At 43.5% G+C, this 23197-nt stretch overlaps 2 protein-coding genes across 2 annotated transcripts; one reads left to right on the plus strand and one right to left on the minus strand.

Moving 5' to 3' along the window:
* Positions 1–243: 243 nt before the first annotated feature.
* Positions 244–10005, minus strand: plekhj1 (pleckstrin homology domain containing, family J member 1). Its single transcript, XM_061920242.1, has 6 exons — positions 9623–10005; positions 9437–9504; positions 5282–5348; positions 5113–5203; positions 1201–1264; positions 244–1080 (listed from the first exon to the last, which is right to left on the minus strand). The coding sequence occupies exons 1-6, from the start codon at positions 9714–9716 to the stop codon at positions 988–990; spliced, it is 477 nt and encodes a 158-aa protein (XP_061776226.1). The 5' UTR covers positions 9717–10005; the 3' UTR covers positions 244–987.
* Positions 10006–16551: 6546 nt separating this feature from the next.
* On the plus strand, positions 16552–22318 carry sf3a2 (splicing factor 3a, subunit 2). Its single transcript, XM_061920243.1, has 8 exons — positions 16552–16686; positions 19282–19571; positions 19648–19694; positions 19777–19886; positions 21441–21490; positions 21563–21703; positions 21763–21831; positions 21904–22318. Exons 2-8 carry the CDS (start codon positions 19374–19376, stop codon positions 22162–22164), a joined length of 876 nt encoding a protein of 291 aa, XP_061776227.1. The 5' UTR covers positions 16552–16686; positions 19282–19373; the 3' UTR covers positions 22165–22318.
* Positions 22319–23197: the final 879 nt, after the last annotated feature.

The following is a 23197-nucleotide window of genomic DNA, read 5'->3' on the forward strand; positions in this document are numbered from 1 at the left end:
TAATACCAGCGCCTTGTTGGCTCTTGTTTTAAATTAAAAAAAATATATATATATATATATACATATATATCTCAATGTAACTTTGTTACGGTATTACTTTCAAATACCAACATTTCTCACTAAATGTAGTACACAATTACTTCATTCTGAAATTTAAAAAAAATAAAAATCTGTAGAAGTTTAAGGCAGTAAAACAATCTCATCATAAAACATACACTCAGCGAAAAAAATATTGACCCTCAGTAGAAATATGATTATGATTGTGCATGGAAATCAACACATTTAGCCAAATTACAGCATATGTACATGTCTTCACAAATAATGTGGTTACAGATACAAAAACAATAGGGAGTCAAGTGTCCTGCATCTTAGCATGCTCCAATAGGGAGTCAAGTGTCCTGCATCTTAGCATGGTCCAACGACTTAACCCAAGACATGGATAAAAGTGCTATACAAATATAAAGGTTTCAAGTAAATGTTTTCTATACAATAATCTCCCAAAACAAAGTGTGCATAAGTAGTTATTTTGACAAGCTAAGTCGTTAATATACGGAAAATAAAACAATAAAACACATGGCTCAGCTCAGCTCAGCAGTTTTTAAAATTCCATCACTAAGCTTAAATTGAATCAGGCATCTTGAAATAATTGTATTTTTTCTAATTGTCACTGTATATGATAATAAATTGTCCACTGAGAATCTGAATATTTAAAAACTACAGAATATTAAACTGAAAATATTAAAACAGGCGTGACGTGACAAACGGGCAATGACACCCAACACCAAAAGACAAGTATTCAATAGTCCAAGTCAGAAGGGTCAGAGTCACACGTTGCTAAAGCAGTTTGACATGTTCAAACAAAAGTGTGTACAAACAATGGAGCTGTTATAGTAATGCCTCTGGTTGTCCATTTGGAATGCAGGCATTGTCTGGAGTGGCAATATGAACTGTCAATAAAACAAAGAAGATTCCAGACGGAGTGCTGTGCTACATCGAAGAGGCGTCTCTCGGTGTATGTTGCAGACCATTCGTGACTTGAAAGCGAGCTTCGTCTGAAATACCGTACTGCTCCAGTGGATCCTATGGGCAAAATACAGTAAAAAAAACCCAACTTATACACAGTGGCATTTGTGGCCTTGTGTAATGTATGTCAAGTTTAAAATTCACAGGCTAAGGAACAATGGCTAAAAATAAACTTACCTTGCCAGTCAGCCTGTGTATCTCAGTTCTGTAGAATATGAGGTTCCTCCTCATGAACTCATAGCTGCAGCAAATAAAAGATATAAGAAAATACTCAAAAATATGCTAATTGTATCATTCATTTTAGCACAAAGTCATAATAAGCATACATATACAGTACAGGGCAACAGTTTGGACACACCTCATTCAACGAGTTGTCTTTATTTTTAGGACTATTTACATTGTAGATTGTCACTGAAGGCATCAAAACTATGAATGAACACGTGGAGTTATGGTGAAATAGCTGAAAACATGTTTTATATTCTAGTTTCTTCAAAATAGCCAACATTTGCTCTGATTACTGCTTTGCAGACTCTTGGCAGTCTCTCGATAAGCTTCAAGAGGTAGTCAATGGAAATGGTTTTCACTTCACAGGTGTCATAGTTTTGATGCCTTCAGTGACAATCTACAATTTAAATAGTCATGAAAAAAGTTATATTTTGGTTTCATCTGACCACATGACATTCTCCCAATCGTCTGCTGTATGATCCATGTATCCATTTTGGTATAAACTCAACTCGTGTTTGGAGGAAGAAGAATACTGAGTTGCATCCCAAGAACACCCTACCTACTGTGAAGCATGAGGGTGGAAACATCATGCTTTGGGGCTGTTTTTCTGTTAAGGGGACAGGACGATTGATCCGTGTTAAGGAAAGAATGAATGGGGCCATGTATCTTGAGATTTTGAGCCAAAACCTCCTTCCGTCAGTGAGAGCTTTGAATGGTTGACCAAATACTTATTTTCCACCATAATTTACAAATAAATTCTTTAAAAATCCTACAATGTGAATTCCTGGATTTTTTTTTCACATTCTGTCTGTCACAGTTGAAGTGTACCTATGATGAAAATTACAGACCTCTGTCATTTTAAGTGGGAGAACTTGCACAATCGGTGGCTGACTAAATATTTTTTGCCCCACTGTGTGTGTGTGTATATATATATATATATATATAGATGAACAGTGACTCTCATTAGCCGAGGCTTCCAAGTGTTTGTCATCTTTAACTTGTACATTATGAACGATAGGCAAAATTCCAAAAAAAAAGTATAGATCCCCTTCAAGATGAAGCTTTCAGCACGTAAACAATGTTGACATCTTGAATGATATTTTGATAAAGACAGGGAAAAGCGCACTACTTGTGCAACAGTAGACGGGAAGTTGAATCATGAAATACAACGTGAAACGAGCAAAATCGATACATATTTATCCGGTTGAGTCTTGATACCAATGTCCTTGACCCAGCCACACACAAAGAAGTTGCAGACCTTGCTTTTCCAAGTTTCCATTGTATAGAACAGTATCTGGAGCACAATAATTCCATATTTCTGGGAATGTGACCGACGCATAATCCTTGATATCACTCGACAAATCTTTTTTTGGTAAAGTATAGTGACCTATTCCACTACATAGTTGGATTTTTTTGCTTGTATCTGCATTTTTCAAGTGGAGGAGTTCAAGTACCTAGGAGTCATGTTCACGAGTGGGGGAAGAGTGGATCGTGAGATCGACAGGCGGATCGGTGCGGCGTCTTCAGTAATGCGGACATTGTATAGATCCGTTGTCGTGAAGAAGGAGCTGAACCGGAAGGCAAAGCTCTCAATTTACCGGTCGATCTACGTTCCCATCCTCACCTATAGTCATGGAGCTTTGGGTCATGACCGAAAGGATAAGATCATGGGTACAAGCGGCCGAAATGAGTTTCCTCCGCCGGGTGGCGGGGCTCTCCCTTAGAGATAGGGTGAGAAGCTCTGCCATCCGGGAGGACCTCAAAGTAAAGCCGCTGCTCCTCCACATCAAGAGGAGCCAGATGAGGTGGCTCAGGTATCTGGTCAGGATGCCACCCGAACGCCTCCCTCGGGAGGTGTTTAGGGCATGTCCAACCGGTAGGAGGCCACGGGGAAGACCCAGGACACGTTGGGAAGACTATGTCTCCCGGCTGGCCTGGGAACGCGTCGGGATCCCCCGGGAAGAGTTAGACGAAGTAGATAGTACTTTATTGAGTGGCTGGGGAGAGGGAAGTCTGGGCTTCCTGCTTAGGCTGCTGCTCCCGCGACCCGACCTCAGATAAGCGGAAGATGATGGATGGATGGATGGATGGATGGATGCATTTTTCAAGACAGTTTTAAGCCTTTTTTCCACATAAGATAGTTTGCGCCCTGCTTGCTTGACACCCGCCATCTGAGCTGGTTTTCATTTCCATGAGGATGTCCCAACTCAGAATACAAGGAATTTAGTGGCTCTAATTTAGCCATCCGTTTTTACAATAGATTCAGCTTGACATATTTTTAAGCATGTGTTATAAATATGACTACTTCATAAGCCTAGGCCAACAACACATTTTGCTGCACTATATATTGTTCCACACATTAACAAACAAACAGTATTATTGCCAACAATATTTGGAGAACATGTTAATGTATGCACAGCACAGGCTAAAGGTTTGAACACACCTCCTCATTCAATGTGTTTTCTTTATTTTAATGACTATTAACATTGCAAACTGTCACTGAAGGCATCAAAACTGTGGATGTACACATGTGGAGTTATGTACTTAACAAAAAAAAGGTGACATAACTGAAAATATGTTTTATATTCAAGCTTCTTCAAAATAGCCACCCTTTGCTCTGATTACTGCTTTGCACACTCTTGGCATTCTCTCCATGAGCTTCAAGAGTGAGTCACCTGAAATGGTTTTCCAACAGTCTTGAACCTCTTGAAACCAGTTGTTATAACATAAAATCTTGTCTTAATGCTTTTTTTTTAATGTTTTAGTGTCTTACTGTGTATGGGAAAAACAGTATCAAAGTTGATTTTATGGTAAAAAACTCAGTAGGCAGAATTTAACTGTGAAGTGAAGTGAATTATATTTACATAGCGCTTTTTTTCTAGTGATTCAAAGCGGTTTACATAGAGAAACCCAATATCTAAGTTAAATTTAAACCACTGAGGGTGGCACTGGGGGCTTCACGGTGGAAGAGGGGTTAGTGAGTCTGCCTCACAATACGAAGGTCCTGCAGTCCGGGGTTAAATCCCAGGCTCAGGATCTTTCTGTGGGGAGTTTGCATGTCCTCCCCGTGAATGCGTGGGTTCCCTCCGGGTACTCCGGCTTCTTCCCACTTCCAAAGACATGCACCTGGGGATAGGTTGATTGGCAACACTAAATTGACCCTAGTGTGTGAATGTGAGTGTGAATGTTGTCTGTCTATCTGAGTTGGCCCTGCGATGAGGGGGCGACTTGTCCAGGGTGTACACCGCCTTCCGCCCGATTGTAGCTGAGATAGGCGCCAGCGCCCCCCGCGACCCCAAAAAGGGAATAAGCGGTAGAAAATGGATGGATGGGTGGCACTGGGAGCAGATGGGTAAAGTGTGTTGCCCAAGGACACAGCAGCAGTAACTAAGATGGCGGAAGCGGGGATCGAACCTAGAACCCCGAAGTTGCTGGCACGGCCACTCTACCAACCGAACGATACCGCTCTGACTCCGACTGTATAGACTGTAAAGTACAATATTTATCTTTATTTTAACAACAAATATTTTTGGAATATGTGATAATATAATATAGAATTTTAAAATATATGCAATTGCATGCAGTACATGAATTTTAATGTCAAAAGGGAAAGAACAAATATATTTAGTAAGAAAATATTAAGCATTTTATTAACGCATATCATTTCCAGGATTTCGAGGGCCACCTAAAATAATGTTGCGGGTCAGATTTTGCCCCCGGGCTTTGAGTTTGACAGCTGTGTTTTAGGGTAATACACTGTTGCGGGACCTCTGAGATGCATTTCAAATTGGTGACAAATAGCATAATATGGGACCTTGAAGATGTAGATCCTGGAATGCTGGTGTTAAAGTCTCATCATATTACCTGGCCTTGATTATGGAGTCCATCCACTTGTTGCACTGCTCCTCTGAATTACACTCAAAAAGATATTTCCTTTCTGCCTCTTCTAAAAATGCTACAAAGATATAATAAAGACAGTGCATCAGTTATGATAATTGGGAACTAAACATATCAAGACATCACTGCAGCTCACCAATGGAAAATGTCAGGCGGTCCTCCTTCTCCACCCTGCACTGCTCCAACAGCAAAGCTCCAACAGGCTAAAAAGACAAAATACACTGTAATGCTTATCTACAAAATCCAAAACCAGTGAAGTTGGCAAATTTTGAAAATCGTAAATAAAAACAGAATACAATGATTCGCCAATCCTTTTCAACTTATATTCAATTGAATAGACTGCAAAGACAATAGATTTAATGTTTGAACTGAGAAACTAAATTTTTTTGCGCATGAACTTAGAATTTAATGGCAGCAGTCCATTGCAAAAAAGTTGTCACAGGGTAATTTTTACCACTGTGTTACATGGCCTTTCCTTTTAACAACACTCAGTAAACGTTTGGGAACTGAGGAGACCAATTTTTGAAGCTTTTCAAGGGGAATTATTTCCCATTCTTGCTTGATGTACAGCTTAAATTGTTCAACACTCTGGGGTCTCCGTTGTGGTATTATAGGCTTCATAATGCGCCACACATTTTCAATGGAAAAAAAAACAAAACATAGGTAAAGTAAAACAACGATTCAATTTTAAAAAACAGGAGCAACGTTATAAAAAGGATACAAAGTGGATTAAAAATGATAGTTAAAAGGTGCATTAACTAAAAGCTTTACTAAAAAGAGAAGTTTTCAAATGTTTCTTAAAAGTTTAAACACAGTCAAGATCACGAAGGGACTGGTGCAAATTGTTCCAGAGTCTGGGAGCTATAGCCTGGAATGCCAGGTCTCCACAGGTTTTAAAACGAGTTTTCGGGATCTTTAGAAGACGCTGGCCTGAAGACCGGAGGCTGCGCCCTGAAGAGTAGGGGCATAGCAAGTCAGTTTTGTACTGAGAGGCCCCACCATGCAACCTATGGAATGTCAGGACTTAAATTTGAAGTCTCTTTAGCGTTAACTTGTTAAAAAGGGTGAAGAGATAATTGCAACAATCCATGCGAGACGAAATGAAGGCGCGAATGACCATTTCGAGATCCAATTTTGACAACAAATTTTTCACTTTAGAAATATTTCTGAGATGATAAAAATTGTTTTTGGTTAATTCACGACAGTGATTTAACCCCCAATTCCAAACCTTGATGCTGAGTGCCAAGCATTTTTATTGTCTTTGGTATGACTCGGCCGGGGTTTGAACTCATGACCTACCGATCTCACGGAGGATACTCTAATTGTAGTTACTGACAGTGGTTTTCTGAAGTGTTCCTGAGCCCATTTGGTGATATCCTTTACACACTGATGTCGCTTTTGGATGCAGTACCTGAGGGATTGAAGGTCAAATGCTTTCAATGTTACATGCAGGTATTTCTCTGAACCTTTTGATGATATTACGGACCATAGATGGTGAAATCCCTAAATTCCTTGCAAAAGCTTGCTGAGAAATGTTGTTCTTAAACTGTTTGACGATTTGCTCAGGGATTTGTTCACAAAGTGGTGACCCTCACCCCATCCTTGTTTGTGAATGACTGAGCATTTCATGGAAGCTATTTTTATACCCAAGCATGGCACCCACCTGTTCCAAATTAGCCTGTTCACCTGTGGGATGTTCCAAATAAGTGTTTGATGAGCAATCCTCAACTTGTCAGTCTTTTTTGCCACTTGTACCACCTATTTTTTAAAGGCATACTGAAACCCACTACCACCGACCACGCAGTCTGTTAGTTTATGTATCAAAGATGAAATATTAACATTGAAACACATGCCAATACGGCCTTTTTAGTTTACTAAATTGCAATTTCAAATTTCCTGCGAGTTTTTTGTTGAAAACGTCGCGGAATGATGACGCACACGCGTGACGTTGTGTGACTGTCAGGAAATATTAGCTCAGCACCAGTTACGGCTAAAAGTCGTCTGCTTTAATGGCATAATTACACAGTATTTTGGACATCTGTGTTGTTGAATCTTTTGCAATTTGTTCATTTAATAACGGAGACTATAAAGAACATTGCTTTTGGTGGAAAGCGGTGGATTGCAGCTGTCTTGGATTACAGCCGGTGTTTCTTTGTTTGTTGTGAAGCTTTAACACAGAGCGGCCAAACGAACATATTTTCTCTACGTCAACCAGCATATTTTTGGATGGGCAAATTGTGATATATATCTTACCGGAGAAATCATTGGATTATTCGTTGTCCTGCAGCAGCTGTTTAAAAGGCAGCTGTGAGCTTGGCTCCTCGGCTTCTCTCTGAGACACTTCGTGTTCACTGCAGCCATCCGACTTCTTGGTATGTCTTGACAATCTTTAAAATCTCACTAAAACACTATTAAAACAATAAGCAGATAAGGGATCTTCCAGAATTATCTTAGTAAATGTGTCTAATTACATCTGAAACGCTCACACTGCCGCCACGTTTTTTTTTCTAGTCCTTCACTATCAATATCCTAATTCACAAATCTTTCATCCTTGCTCAAATTAATGGGAAAATTGTCGCTTTCTCGGTCCGAAGTGCTCTTACTGCTGGTGGCTCCCATTAAAAACAATGTGAATATGTGCGGAGCCCTGCAACTCGTGACGTCACGCGCACATGCTTCCGGTAAAGGCAGGGCTTTTCTATCAGCGACCAAAAGTTGCGAACTTATCGTGGATGTTCTCTACTAAATCCTTTCAGCAAAAATATGGCAATATTGCGAAATGATCAAGTATGACACATTGAATGGACCTGCTAATCTCATTTCAGTAGGCCTTTAAAGGCCTACTAAAATATACCCGTTTATTTAAACGGGGATAGCAGGTCCATTCTATGTGTCATACTTGATCATTTCGCGATATTGCCATATTTTTGCTGTAAGGATTTAGTAGAGAACATCTATGATAAAGTTTGGTGTTAAGAGAAAAGCCCTGCCTCTACCGGAAGTGGCAGACGATGACATCACATGTTTGATGGCTCCTCACATATTCACATTGTTTTTAGTGGGAGCCTCCAACAAAAAGTGCTTTTCGGACCGAGAAAACGACAATTTCCCCATTAATTTGAGCGAGGATGAAAGATTTGTGTTTGAGGATATTGATAGCAACGGACTAGAAAAAAAAAAAAAAGTTAAAAAAAAAATAAACGCGATTGCATTGGGACGGATTCCGATGTTTTTAGACACATTTACTAGGTTAATTCTAAGAAAACCCTTATCTTTCTATTGTGTTGCTAGTGTTTTAGTGAGTTAAATAGTACCTGATAGTCGGAGGTGTATGTCCACGGGTGTCTTGACGCGCAGTGTCTCAGGGGAGTCGACGGCAGCTATGGACGGCACAAGCTCAGCTTTTCTCCGGTAAGAACTGACTTTTTAACCACAATTTTCTCACCGAAACCAGTTGGTTGACATGTGGTCAGAATCCATGTTGGTTTGACCGTGCTCTGATCCATAGGAAAGTTTCACCTCCAGGAATTTTAAACAAGGAATCACCATGTGTTTGTGTGGCTAAAGGCTAAAGCTTCCCAACTCCATCTTTCTACTTTTACTTCTCCAATATTAAGTGAACAAAATGCAAAAGATTGAGCAACACAGATGTCCAAAAAACTGTATAATTATGTCGTTAAAGCAGACGACTTTTAGCTGTGTGTGTGCGCAGCGCTTATACTTCCTAAAAACCTGTGACGTCATGCGTACACGTCATCGTTACACGACGTTTCCAAGACGAAACTCCCGGGAAATTTAAAATGTAATTTAGTAAACTAAAAAGGCCGTTTATGCATGTGTTGCAATGTTAATATTTCATCATTGATATATAAACTATCAGACTGCGTGGTGGGTAGTAGTGGGTTTCAGTAGGCTTTTAAAAACATGTTGCAGGCATCAATTGATTGATTGATACTTTTATTAGTAGATTGCACAGTTCAGTACATATTCCGTACAATTGACCACTAAATGGTAACACGCGAATAAGTTTTTCAACTTGTTTAAGTCGGGGGTCCACGTTAATCAATTCATGGTAAAAATTCCATATGAGCTAATATTTGCCAAAAATAACACCGTTTCTTAGTTCGAACGTTAAATATCTTGTCTCTGCAGTCTATTCAATTGAATATAGGTTGAAAAGGATTTGCAAATGATTGTATTCTGTTTTTATTCACCATTTACACAACGTGCCAACTTCACTGGTATTTGTATTATGGAGCATTTGGAAATCTAAATAATTACTTCAACTTACTTCTTCCTCATCAGGCCTAAAATAGAAGAGGAAGTTGACAACAAGCTTCACCATCCTCCTCTTCACAACTGCAAGACAAAAACGAAAGACAAGAGAGTCACACACACGGGAAGGAAGCAGTGTTGTGGCTAATGTTAGCATTGGCTGCATGGGGGCGACTAGATGATGTTATCTGAACGGGGTTACCGTCTCCTTTCTTGGGTCCTCGCATCCCCAGCTCAGCGACCATTTCTGATGGCTGGCGGCTTAAATGCACCATCTCCTTCTCGTTGAAGCGCATCACTGGCCGATGTTACAGAGCACACGCCAGCTACAGCGCGGCCATTTCCCCGAGATGGGAACACAACAATGTCATCCGATCAACGCCCCCACGATCTCCGAGTATTGTTGCTCGACACGTCTCTTCCGCACTATCCGATGTTTGCTGGCTGTGACGGAGTAATGTTAGTCATGTTAATAAAGTAAACACATGTAAAAGTGTCCCTGCAGCTTCACACTTCACTGCACATCGTTGTGTCAGCAGAAGTGCCACTCCTCTTGGGTCGTTGTACGGGACTCGGAAAGGGTCAATTTAGGCGGACGCATATATATTTCAAATATATATTATCCATCCATTTATACCGTTTATTCCCTTTGGGGTCGCGGGGGGTGCCTATCTCAGCTACAATCAGGCGGAGGCAGGGTACACCCTGGACAAGTCGCCACCTCATCGCAAATATAATATGCGCACACTAAATATGTATGCACAAATTGAACATTTCAAAAAATTACTTTAAATACTCATATAATTATAATTTGTTTTAAAACGTCATAGTTTGGCTTTAGCTGCCTCCCGTCTATATGGTGACGCCTTAACACAATCAAGAACCTTTAGATCAGGGGTCTCAAACTCAATTCACCTGGGGGCTGTCACGCCAAATTTCTTTCCCCCGACAAAAACCTCCCCCCCGGAAGACATTTGGCGTGACAGCCCCTTTAATGCCTGAAGGACACCAATGAGAGTGTGATAATACCAAGTTATATGACTCTTAAGGGTTACAGCTGCAAAATTAGCAAAGCAAAACTAGCTTGAAAGGTTAGCATGCTGGAATGCTAATATTTGTTCATCTCCGTTCTTTTTCACCAATGACAATCAGCCAATTTTAATGCTTTTAAAACAGGAAGCTGTGTGGGATGCTTTAAGCAAGTTATATGACTCTTAAGGGTTACAGCTGCAAAATTAGCAAAGCAAAACTAGCTTGAAAGGTTAGCATGCTGGAATGCTAATATTTTTTCCTCACCGTTATTTTTCACCAATTACAATCAGCCAATTTTAATGCTGTTAAAACAGGCAGCTGTGTGGGCTGCTTTAAGGTCCTTCCACCCTCATTGGGGTCCTTCAGTAATGCCTGAAGGACCCCAATGAGGGTGGAAAGACCTCTTTGGAAAGATCCCGGAAAGATCGCCAGAGTTGGCAAGTATGTCGCTGTTGCTAGGGCGGGAAAGCCATTCAAAGAAGGTGAATTCATTAAAAAGTGCATGTTAGATTTTTTAAAGAAATCTTTTCTTGCGGCCCAGCCTCACCCAGTTTCTGTATCCTGTGGCCCTGTCACGCCAAATGTCTTTCATGGGGAAGGTTTTTGTAGGGTAGAAGAAATTTGGCGTGACAGGGCCACTGGATGCAGAAACTGGGTGAGGCTGGGCCGCAAGAAAGGATTTCTTAAAAAAATCTAACATGCACTTTTTAATAAATTAAATTTCTTTGAATGGCTTTCCCGCCCTAGCAACAGCGACATACTTACCAACTCTTGCGATCTTTCCGGGAAACACCCGAATATCAGTGCCCCTTCCGACAATCTCCAGAGGCAATTATTCTCCTGGTTTTCATCCGGACAACGATATTAAGGGCGTGCCGTGATGCCACTGCCTTTAACGTCCCCTACAACCTTCCGTCGTGTCCGCTTTTCCACCAACCAAACAGTGTGCCGGCCCAGTCACATATTGTGCTTCTGCAGACCCACGGAAGTGACTGCAAGACATATTTGATCAACAGCCATACAGGTCACACTGACGGTGGCCGTATAAACAACTTTATCACTGTTACAAATATGCACCACACTCTGAACCCACACCAAATGAGATTGACAAACACATTTTGGGAGAACATCCGCAACGTAACACAACATTAACACAACAGAACAAATACCCAGAATCCAATGCAGCCCTAAATCTTCCGGAACACGCCCCTCTCCACATTCCTCCACCGCCAGACACAGTCCAGGCACCCGTCCGGCCGCGCCCACTCCCCCTCGCCCCCCTCCAATAGCTGGGCGAGAGAGGAAGTCTGCCACGGCCATCTGCGCTCCCGGCCTGTGGACCACCCGGAAGTTGTAGGGTTGTAATGCGAGATACCACCGGGTGATCCGCGCATTGGCGTCCTTCATACGGTGGAGCCACTGGAGAGGTTTGTGATCTTAGCAGAGACTGAAGGCCCGCCCCAGCAGGTAGTAGCGGAGGGCCCCGACCGCCCACCGGATGGCGAGGCACTCCCTCTCCACCGTACTGTACCTCGCCTCCCGGTCCGACAATTTCCGGCTGATGTACAGTATGGGGCGATCGACGCCCTCCACTCGCTGAGTCAAAACGGCCCCCAGTCCCCGGCCCGACGCGTCCGCCTGCAGACAGAAAGGAATGTTAAAATTTGGCATGCGCAGTACCGGCTCCTCACAGAATGCTTTCTTTACCTCCTCAAACCCCTGCTGGCACCGCTCCGTCCACTGGACCAGGTCTGGCGCACCCTTTTGGGTGAGGTCCGTCAGTTGGCTGGTCAGGTCTGCAAACCGGGGAATAAATCTACGGTAGCAGCCCGCCAGTCCCAAAAACTGCCTCACCTCTTTTTTAGTCTTGGGGGGTGGACAGGCTGCAATTGCCTCCGTCTTGTCAACCTGTGGCTGCAGCCTTCCCCCCACCAAGTGGTACCCCAGATACTGTACCTCCCTCCGGCCAACCGCGCACTTCGCAGGGTAGTCGGTGAGCCCCGCCCGCCTCAAGGACTCGAGCACCGCCCCCACCCGCCGCAGGTGATCTTCCCAGCTGCTACTCTGGATGATAACATCATCCAGGTAGGCAGCCGCGTATGCAGCGTGGGGTCGCGGCACCCGGTCCATGAGGCGCTGGAACGTGGCAGGCGCACCGAACAACCCGAACGGGAGCGTCACGAACTGGTATAAACCTTCCGGAGTGGAGAAGGCCGATTTTTCCCGGGACTCTGGTGATAAGGGAATCTGCCAGTAGCCCTTGGTTAAATCCAGTGTCGTGAAAAAACGAGCAGTGCCCAGCCGATCCAGAAGCTCGTCGACCCGAGGCATTGGGTAGGCGTCAAAACGTGACACCTCATTCACCTTGCGGTAATCCACACAGAACCGCACAGACCCATCCTTCTTCCCTACAAGAACGATAGGGCTGCACCATGCGCTGTGGGATTCTTCTATTACTCCTAACTCCAGCATGGTTTTTAATTCGTCGCGCACTATTTTGCGTTTGTGCTCGGGAAGCCTGTATGGCCGAGACCGCACCGTAATCCCCGGGCTGGTCTCAATATGATGTTGGATGAGATCCGTGCGCCCGGGCCGCGAGGAGAACACATCTGCATAGCGCCGCTGTAACTCAGCAACCTCCGCTCTTTGAGCCAATGTGAGCTGATCATCACAGGGAAGAGGAGAAGAAGAAGCAGAGTGCGGGATCTCTGGCCCCAACTCCTCCTCCTCTCTCACTACCATCACCATGGAGACAGGCTCGGCCTCCCTCCATGCTTTCAGTAGGTTTACATGATAAATTTGTAAGCCTCCACCTCGGTCCAAGCGCCGAACCTCGTAGTCCACATCATTTACCTGCCGTGTGACCTCAAAGGGTCCTTGCCACTTTGCTAGTAATTTTGAGCTAGAAGTTGGGAGTAGTACAAGTATTTTTTTCTCCCGGTGAAAATTTTCTCAGCTGGGTTCCCTTGTTGTACGTACGCTGTTGCCGTTGCTGGGTGCGGAGCAAATTTTCGCACCAACAACTGGGTGGACTCCTCACCTGTTTGAGTGTCACGGCTCACTCTATATAACCTATCCCCAATAATCACAAAGTGGGGGAATACCTGCGTTTTCCCCGGGCGCACCAGCTGACCGTCTTTGCAAACCACCTGGTCCCAGGCCGCGCGCAAAGTTTCATCGCGGGACTGCTCAAGGGAAAAATCCTCCGTGGACTGCCAGCGGAGGGCCGGTGGGGCCTCCCGCGAAGCCCCTGCCGGTTCCCGCCTGTCAGTGCCGGATGAATCCGCGTCGCCAGCGAGTACTGCGCGGATATTCCCCTGTCCTACAGTCCGTGAACGCATCCCCACACATTGTGTCACTAACTGATTAAACCCCGGCCAATTTGTTCCTAAAATTATGGGATGCGTAAGGTGCGCGCTTGCGGCAACCTTAACATTATGCTTTTGACCTTCATACCAAACTTCCACTGGCACAATCGGGTACTCGTGCACATCCCCATGAATACACCTAATTCTTCCCAGTGTCGCCTGCCTCAACACCCCGGGTCGAACCAGGTTTTGGTGCATCATGGACTGTTTACAGCCCGAATCCACCATTGCCCGGTATGTACTCCCTTGTATTCTTACTGGGACACAGTACGTCACCCCCGGATCGGGGGCGGGTGCTGGGATCCCGACAACCCGCATCACATGCCCCACCTCCATTACGGAGCACTTCCGGCGAATGTGACCGGGTTGACCGCAACCCCAGCACACCGGCCCGGGCGTCTGAGGCGCCCTCTGTGAGGGAAGCCCTCTCTGGACAGCGCTGGTACCCTGAAACAGACAAGGAGACAGTGGATTAGCTCCCCGGTTCCCCCCCCCCTTGTTGGATGTGCATGTGTGTGTGACTGGGTGCGTGTGTGTGTGTGCTTGTGTTGATTGTTCAAGGAGGGGACCTGATCCTTGCTTCCCGGTCCTCCGGCCAGGTGAGGGCGCCACTCCAGTGCCCGTCGGTCTGGTGGTGGGAGTCGTTGGCGTGGACCTGGGATGGGCCTTTCCGCTGCCTTCGGTGTGTTGTCCCTCTGGACCGCTAGGTGGTCCTCAGCCAGTTCCACTGCTGTTTTTACCTCCGTTGGACGGTGGTATCTCACCCATGCTGCGGTCCTGGGCGGGAGGGCGTCGACAAAGTGCTCCAGGAGGATTCTTTCAACCACTCGAGGATCTTGACCATTTGGTTGAAGCCATCTGTTCGCCGCGTCCCTCATTTGCTGCGCCAGGACGAATGGTCGGTCTTCTTGGCCCAATTTCATCGCTCGGAACCTCCTCCGGTGATCCTCCGAGCTGCTGCCGACCCGATCTAGGATGGCGTGGCGTAAGTTGTCGTACTGCATCCTGGCGGCTGCCGGGAGGGCCAACGCCGCTCGCTGTGCCTCCCCCACCAGAAGCGGCAGCAGCTTCACTCCCCACTCTGCCTCTGTCCATCCGCATGAGGTCGCCGTGGCCTCGAAGACATCCAGGAAGGTGTGGGGATCTTCTGCCTCCCCCATTCGCTGCATGGATGTCGCTGCTCCCCCTCCTACCGTGGATCTGTCCATCAGCTGCTGGATTAGCTGCGTCTGTTGCCGGCTTGCTGCCGATACCTCGGCAAGCACTTGCCTGAGCGCCTCCAGGGGTGATGTGGTGGACATCGTCGTGGTCAGCTTAAGTTGGGTGCCAGTTGTGGAGGTTTCCTGCGTCTCACCCGGCTTCTTCTGACCACAGTATCACACAGCTCAGGATACAGGTTTGACACAGTATTTAATACATCTTTTACTCTACACAATTGTCCGTCTGTTCAGCTTCTCAGGTTTGACACAGTCTTTAGTACATCTTTTACTTTACACAATTGTCGTCTGTCCAGCTTTTCAGCTGTCTCTTGTTCGTCTCTGTGCCTCTGTCCTGCGTCCTCATGCCTCTCTCACTTCATGGTCTCCAGCGCTGCTAATAAAGGGAACAGGTGATTAGATAACTCGTTCCAGCTGAGGTATCCACTCTCCTGTTGGCTGCTTCATGGCCGGCCCCTGCACATACCCCGCCCGCAGGGGACGCGTGGAACACGCCCCTCTCCACATAAGGTAAGAACATGATATAAAGTGCTGTGGAACTAGTTACAATGCAATATTCCATGGAAATACAATGTTAACACTTGTGGAAATAAGTACAGTTGAACTTGTTTTTTGAAATGTGTTTATACTGTAAAGGAATGAGTTAAATGTTTAGAATAACTGGTCAATAGTGCTATTATGAAGTGCAGTGTAAGCATTGTTTTTTTTTAATAATAAATACATACAGCGTTTTAAAAGCATACACAATCTGTGTACATATATTAGTCTGTGTTTAAAAAGACTTGAAATGACTCGAAACTCAAAATGCAGGACTTGGGACTTGACTTGAGACTTCACAGTATTGACTTTGGACTTGACTCGGGACTTGCCTGTCTTGACTCGGGACTTGACTTGAGACTTGAGGGCAAAGACTTGAGACTTACTTGTGACTTGCAAAACAATGACTTGGTCCCACCTCTGGCATATAGTATGCGCCTACCTTGAATTACTGCCGGGTCAAACTCGCTTCCCAAAATAATTAACGCATGCTTAGTATTACCGCCTGGTCAAATTCGTGACAATATGAGTGACACTTTCCCTGTCGTCATTTTCAAATTGGAGGAGGCTGATTTCAATAACGGTAATTTGAAATCGCATAAAGGGAAGAAGATTAAGAGCTATTCAGTAAGATTTAAAGTCCAAGCTTACATCACACCCAAATTTTTACTGCATACCTTTGGTAAGTGCCGGAGTGAGAAGAGGTTTTAAAAGAATTAGCGCATGCTTACTTTTACCGCATGCCTTTGGTAAGCGCAGGAGTGATAAGAGGTTTTAAATTAATTAGCGCCCCGGCGGCAATTCAAGGAAATACGGTCAATCAATTCATGGTTGGTGAAGTGTTAGGGCGAAAAAAATCCATACACTGTTTTCCTGTTTACTAAATGTTTATGCACAACTTGAACATTTCAAAATCTTACTTTAAATACTCATATAATTATATATACTTTTTTTAAATGTCATAATTTGGCTTTTGCAGACTCTCGTCCATAGAGTGGCGCCCTAACACAATGAAGAACCTGTAGATGGGACACGAAGAAGACTGAAAAAGCAGCGCATGCGCACACACTGACTACCTTCATTGCTGGTGTGATCCTATCGGGGTATTGTTGGTAAGTGTTAGCGCTAAATTAAACCATACACTGCTTACCTAATACATTATTAACATGTTTACTCTGATTTTTTTATTTTACGACTATGTTCATGCACATGACTGCTGTTTTGTAGTAATCCTGCATTTTGAATGTTTGTTACAAGCTGTTCTTACGAGCTAGCTAGTAGCTACACTACTAGCTTAGCATTAGCTTTGTCACACTTTATTTAGTAGTTGGCTGATATAATACCAGATACATGTTGTAAGCACATTACCAATGGCGCGCAATTTGCAAAATGCGCAACTGCATTTAGCAAATTTAATGTCAAATCAAATCAAATGTTTATTGGATTCATCACTATACAGTGTACATCCACGACTACTAACTAAACTACTACCAAGTGTGGATTCAGGCCGGGTGGTCTATTTCAAGTTTCAGGTAAACCTACATTATTATATTTTATAAATACTAAACCAAGTTGTGGAAGTAGTCTAGTCAGTAGTTCTGTCGTGGATGTACACTGTATATTGATGCATCCAATTAACATTTGATTAGATTTTACATTAAACATTTTGCAAATTGCGCGCCATTGGTATTGTGCTTACAACATACACAACATAATTCTCACTCAGGTTTTTGCAACCGTTTTAAATGTGTATCAGTCTACATTTATTAACATTGGTCCAAAAACAACTTATTACTAGGGTTGGGTATCCTTTTGATTTTGAACGATTCCGATTCCTTGTTTCGATTCCGATTCCTGACGATTCTCGATTCCGATTCTTCTTGTACCATGTGTTTGACAGGTAGTCCCTGGAAGGTGGTATGTATTTTGGGTTGAGAGTTTTCCCCATATCCCAGCAAACATAAACAAACATGTAATGTTGCTGTTACTGTTTAGCCCAGTATCAATTAGCTTAGCTCTAACGTTATTGCTTAACTAACCTAAATGTTGGAGATTCCACCTCTGAAAAGCGATGCAGTCTTTTGACTGTGTGTGCAGTGACCTTTCTGTGGCACTCTTCCGTCTTTGGCACCGACATCTTCCCCATTGCCGCAACGGTGAACGGAGTACGCTGAGCACATCGCGGAGCCTGGCTAGCAGGTTGTAAATTGTCTATGAAAAATACACAAGCTAATTTGTTAGCTGCCTCAACGCTAGCGCAAAACACATTATTTATTATATATATATTGTTTTACTTACCGGATTCGGACTGCACTGCAGTCACCGAGGTGCCAGGCTGGACGTCGGAGCCAGAGCCGGAGCCAGAGGAAGAGGCAGAGGAGGACGGTCGGTGCAGCGCGTCGAAGACGGGACACGCATTTATTTGTACTCCATGAACTCGGAGGTGCTTCATCATGTTCGACGTGCGTCCTCCTAAGCACGAAACAGTCCTCCTGTCGCACGTGTTACATTTTGCCGATATTTCATTTTTTTTAGTAAAATAAAGCCACACTTTGGACCGCCGACGCCCACTATCCATGCTTGACTGACTCGCTCGGCTATGCTAACACTTCCGGTGGTGGGCGCTTCTTCGTTGGTGTTCGCGGCTTCTTCTTCCGGTCGGCAGACTGGGTATCGAAACTAGGAATCGAAATTTAAACTTTTGAACGATTCCGGGAGAATCGTAAAGTTAGTCCCGGTTCCAATCGACACTCGATACCCAACTCTATGTATTAATGTCAATTGTATTACATGTATAATGCATAGAGCTGGGCGGTATTGCATTTTTTTAATATCACAATATTTTTAGGCCATATCGCTATATACGATATATATTACGATATTTTGCCTTGGCCTTGAATGAACATTTGATACATATAATCACAGCAGTATGATGATTCTATGTGTCTACATTAAAACATTCTTCTTCATACTGCATTAATATATGCTACTTTTAAACTTTCATGGAGAGAGGGAAATCACAACTAAGTCAATTCACCAAAAGTTTATTTATTAAAGTTATTAAGCAATGGCACAAACATTCAAGTCATTTCCAAAACATAAAGTGCAAGATTGTCATTTTAAATAGTATTTGTCCTTCACTATGTGGTATGTTACTAAGGTTATGAAATTCTCTTCATTCTCTAGTGAGTGACTTTACAAATGATGCTACTTTTTATAGACACGCTTCCCCCCTGCACTTGACAAATTACGGTTGTCCGTTCGACATATTCCCACTTCAAGCCGAACAACCGCCAGACGATGGAAACCCTACTGTTTTTATTGGGAATTAAGTATTCCTCCATTTGTTACCTGATCCGCACCATCGTTTTCTCATACGGCTACGTTAGCAGCTAACGTTAGCCACGCCGCCACCTCTCTGCCCTGCGAGGGCGTGTTTGTGACGTATGACTTGACAGTTTGTGACATATGTAAGAATGTGCGCCTGCTTGTCTGTGAGAAGGGGAGACAGGAAAGAGCAAGGAGAGCCTGAAGTGTACGCCCGCAGCTAAAAGTCCTGCGTGCAAAGTATACTCAAATATTTCGATATGGTCATTTTCTATATCGCACAGAGACAAACCCGTGATATATGGTATATATCGCCCAGCCTTAATAATGCATATGAGTGGCATCCTTACATTTGTAAACCTTCCTCTCTCCCTAATTAGATAACCAAACCAAGGAGGATAACAAGAAGGAATCGTCCAGTGTGGATTGAGCTGTTCCCCTCAAGTGTGTTTGGGTCCGTCACTGTGCAAACATGGATTTCCAACACAGAGCTGGAGGGAAGACAGGAAGCGGCGGTGTGGCTTCGTCCTCGGAAAGCAATCGTGACAGACGAGAACGGCTACGCCAGCTGGCTCTGGAGACCATCGATATCAATAAAGACCCCTATTTCATGAAGAATCATTTAGGCTCATACGAGTGTAAACTTTGCCTGACGCTTCATAACAACGAGGTTACAATTATTACATTAAGTGTTCGCGTGCGTCATGGTCTTGTACAATAATACATGTTTGTGTGCCTTATTACAGGGAAGCTACCTAGCTCATACACAAGGAAAGAAACATCAAACCAATCTGTAAGTGCCATATATTTGCGTCATTATACACTCAAGCATCAGCCTCTTGAATTGTGGTTGCACAATTTTTTTTTGTTTTCAGAGCCCGGCGAGCTGCCAAAGAGGCCAAGGAAGCTCCTGCTCAGCCAGCTCCAGCAAAAGTGAAGGTCGAGGTCAGGAAGTTTGTCAAAATTGGTCGACCGGGATACAAAGGTAAGTGTGACAATGTGATCATGTATCAGTGTGGTTACTTGTATGGAGACTCAAATCTGTTATCTAGTGGTGTTCAAGAAATGTAAAAAGTTTACAAACAGCATATTTTTTCGACCATAGGGCACACTGGAATAAAAGGCGCACTGCAGATGAGCGGGTCTATTCAGGTCTATATTCATACCAAAGGCGCATCAGATTATAAGGCGCATTAAAGGGGTCATAATATGATTTTTTTCTATATGTAAAACACTAACTTGTTGTGTACATAACATGTAATGGTGGTTCTTTGGTGAAAGTGTTGCAAAGATTATTTCTTACAGATCATTTTCAAGTAGCTTTCTGCGCGTCTCTTCAGGATGCGCCGTTTTGTGGGCGGTCTTAACTACGTGGTACACCTTCGACAGCGTCTTCTCCCCATCATCTTTGTTGTAGCGGTGTAGCGTGCAAAGACAAGAGTGGAAGAAGTGTCAAAAGATGGAGCTAACTGTTTTAATGACATTCAGACTTTAATTAAGTCAATAATGGAGCAGCATCTCCTCATCCGTGGCTCAATATTGCAATAACTACGCCGGAAATGTGTCCCATGAAAAACCGTCCCGACCGGAACCCTCATACCTAAAGTTCCATGGGTGAATTATGTAAACCCACTACATTTTTTAGCGCTTTGATAGCTGTTCTACTGAGATATAAGTAAGAACTTTACACTACTTTATATTAGATATGGCAACAGCAGAGGATGAATGCCACATAAGAAGGTAGAGAAAAAGAAGAAGACTATGACGTTGGCATGGACTACAATTGCAGACTTGCGCACATTTTCAGGACTTATGCAGATCCCAAATACACATCAGCAGGTACCAGAAGGTAAGAAAAAAGTACTTTTCCATAATATTGCAAAACAAAACCCCAGATAATATGTCTGCTAATAGGTGCCATTTTGCTGTTCAAATACACACACCATGTTAATACTCGTATGTTTATTACGCCGACATACCATCAAGCGGTGCGGCTTCGTGGCTTACCCAAGTCTTACTACAAACATTTTGACAGATTTTTGAGCGTTGTGTGTAATGTACTATATTTTCAATGGAACATTTAAAGTTTTGGTGTTTACTGGCGTCATCTTGCAGTTTACACGTATCTCCTATGTATGATTGGTCACACTTACTACACCATGTACCAAATAAAATAGCTTTAAGTTCAGTAAGCGCAACCAAAATAATTCTGCACATTAGGCGCACTGTCGATTTTTGAGAAAAATGAAAGGATTTTAAAGTGCGCCTTATAGTCCGCAAACTACGGTACTTGTATGGACTATCAAAACTGTGTTATGTGTACCCCTGATGGCACACAAGCTCCATCTAGTGTTCAGGAAATTTAAAATGTATACTAATACTAATTTATTACCCAAAACGTGTTGAACTTTGTCAAATGATGAAATATTAATGCTTAACTCACCTCATACCTGTGAACACTAGGCAGAGTCCAAACTAATCCAGGATGGTAATCAGGTGTTTATAAATCTGACTATTATATACATCTTTGTCATCTCAGTTACCAAGCAGCGAGATCCAGAGAGCGGGCAGCAATCTTTACTTTTCCAGGTTGGTTGGAATCGCTGCTTAAATAATAATGTGTTTTTTCTCTAGATTTTAACTTGTTCTTCCGCCGATTAGATTGACTACCCAGAAGTTGCAGAAGGTATTGGGCCAAGGCACCGTTTCATGTCTGCATACGAACAGCGCATTGAGCCCCCTGACCGCCGCTGGCAGTACCTGCTGCTCGCTGCGGAACCCTACGAGACTATTGCCTTTAAGGTGACTATTGAGCCCTGATTCTTCACGTGGCATCATGTTAACATTTTGCCTCTTCCTAGGTCCCCAGTCGAGAAATAGACAAAGCAGAGAGCCGCTTCTGGACACATTGGAACCGAGAAACTAAACAGGTACCAGGTGCAAGACCTAACAACAGTGTTTGAGTCATTCCTGTGGACTAAATTGTGTTCTTTGCCTCCCAGTTTTTCCTTCAATTCCACTTCAAAATGGAGAAAGCTCTGCTACCACCCACTGGTCAACCACCTCCGGTGGGAATGAAGCGTCCTATGCCTCTCATGAGCGGACCTCGCCCACAGAATGACTCCATGCCGCCGCCGCCAGGTGGTATGGTGCCGCCTCTGCCCCCTGGTGCTCCAGGTACCCCGCAAATGCCACCTCAGATGCCTATGCCACCAATGCCCATGAGGCCGCCACCCCCTGAAGGCATAATGGCTAACAATTAAACTGACTGTTTAGTGTTTTTGCTATTTTATCTGTCCACACCAACAGTTTTTGTTGTTTTACCTGGCTAAATGTAACCATGTTTGCAAAAAGATTCTCATTACGGAGCTACACGTTTGTTTTACAAAGATTTTGTAATTAAATACTGTCGACAAATGTTTTGATCTGTTTGTTTTCCACAACATGCGACACTTGAACGTGTTTGGTAGTGATTGTGTGAACCCTGCAATGTTCATGAATTCTTTCTGGTAAAAACTGATACATGGTTGAGAGATCACTTGTCAAATAACATAACAATAGCTAATCTGATGTATTGCCCCTATTCATATTACAAAACCCCAAACCAGTAAAGTTGGCACGTTGTGTAATTCGTAAATAAAAACAGAATACAATGATTTGTAAAGCCTTTTCAACTTATATTCAATTGAATAGTTTCTGGGTGTTGTTGATAAATGGCTTTTGCTTTGCATGGTAGAGTTTTAACTTGCACTTACAGATGTAGCGACAAACTGTAGTTACGGACAGTGGTTTTCTGAAGTGTTCCTGAGCCCATGGGGTGATATCTTACACACTGATGTTGCTTTTTGATGCAGTACCGCCAGAGAGATCAAAGGTCCATAATATTGCTTACATGCAGTTTTTTGACCAGATTATCTGAACCTTTTGATGATATTACAGACTGTAGATGGTGAAATCCCTAAATTCCTTGCAATAGATCGCTGAGAAATGTTGTTCTTAAACTGTTTGATGGTTTGCTCATGCATTTGTTCACAAAGTGGTGACCCTTGCCCCATTCTTGTTTCTGAACGACTGAGCATTTCATGGAAGCTGCTCTTGTACCTAATCATGGCACCCACCTGTTCCCAGTTAGCCTGTTCACCTGTGGGATGTTCCAAATAAGTGTTTGATGAGTAATCCTTAACTTTCTCAGTCTTTTTTGCCACTTGTGCCAGCTTTTTTGAAACATGTTGCCGGCATCAAATTCTAAATGAGCTAATATTTGCAAAACATAACGTTTCTCAGTTTGAACGTTAA

The sequence above is a fragment of the Nerophis ophidion genome, linkage group LG14 (assembly GCF_033978795.1).
Source record: "Nerophis ophidion isolate RoL-2023_Sa linkage group LG14, RoL_Noph_v1.0, whole genome shotgun sequence".
Classification (NCBI taxonomy): domain Eukaryota; kingdom Metazoa; phylum Chordata; class Actinopteri; order Syngnathiformes; family Syngnathidae; genus Nerophis; species Nerophis ophidion.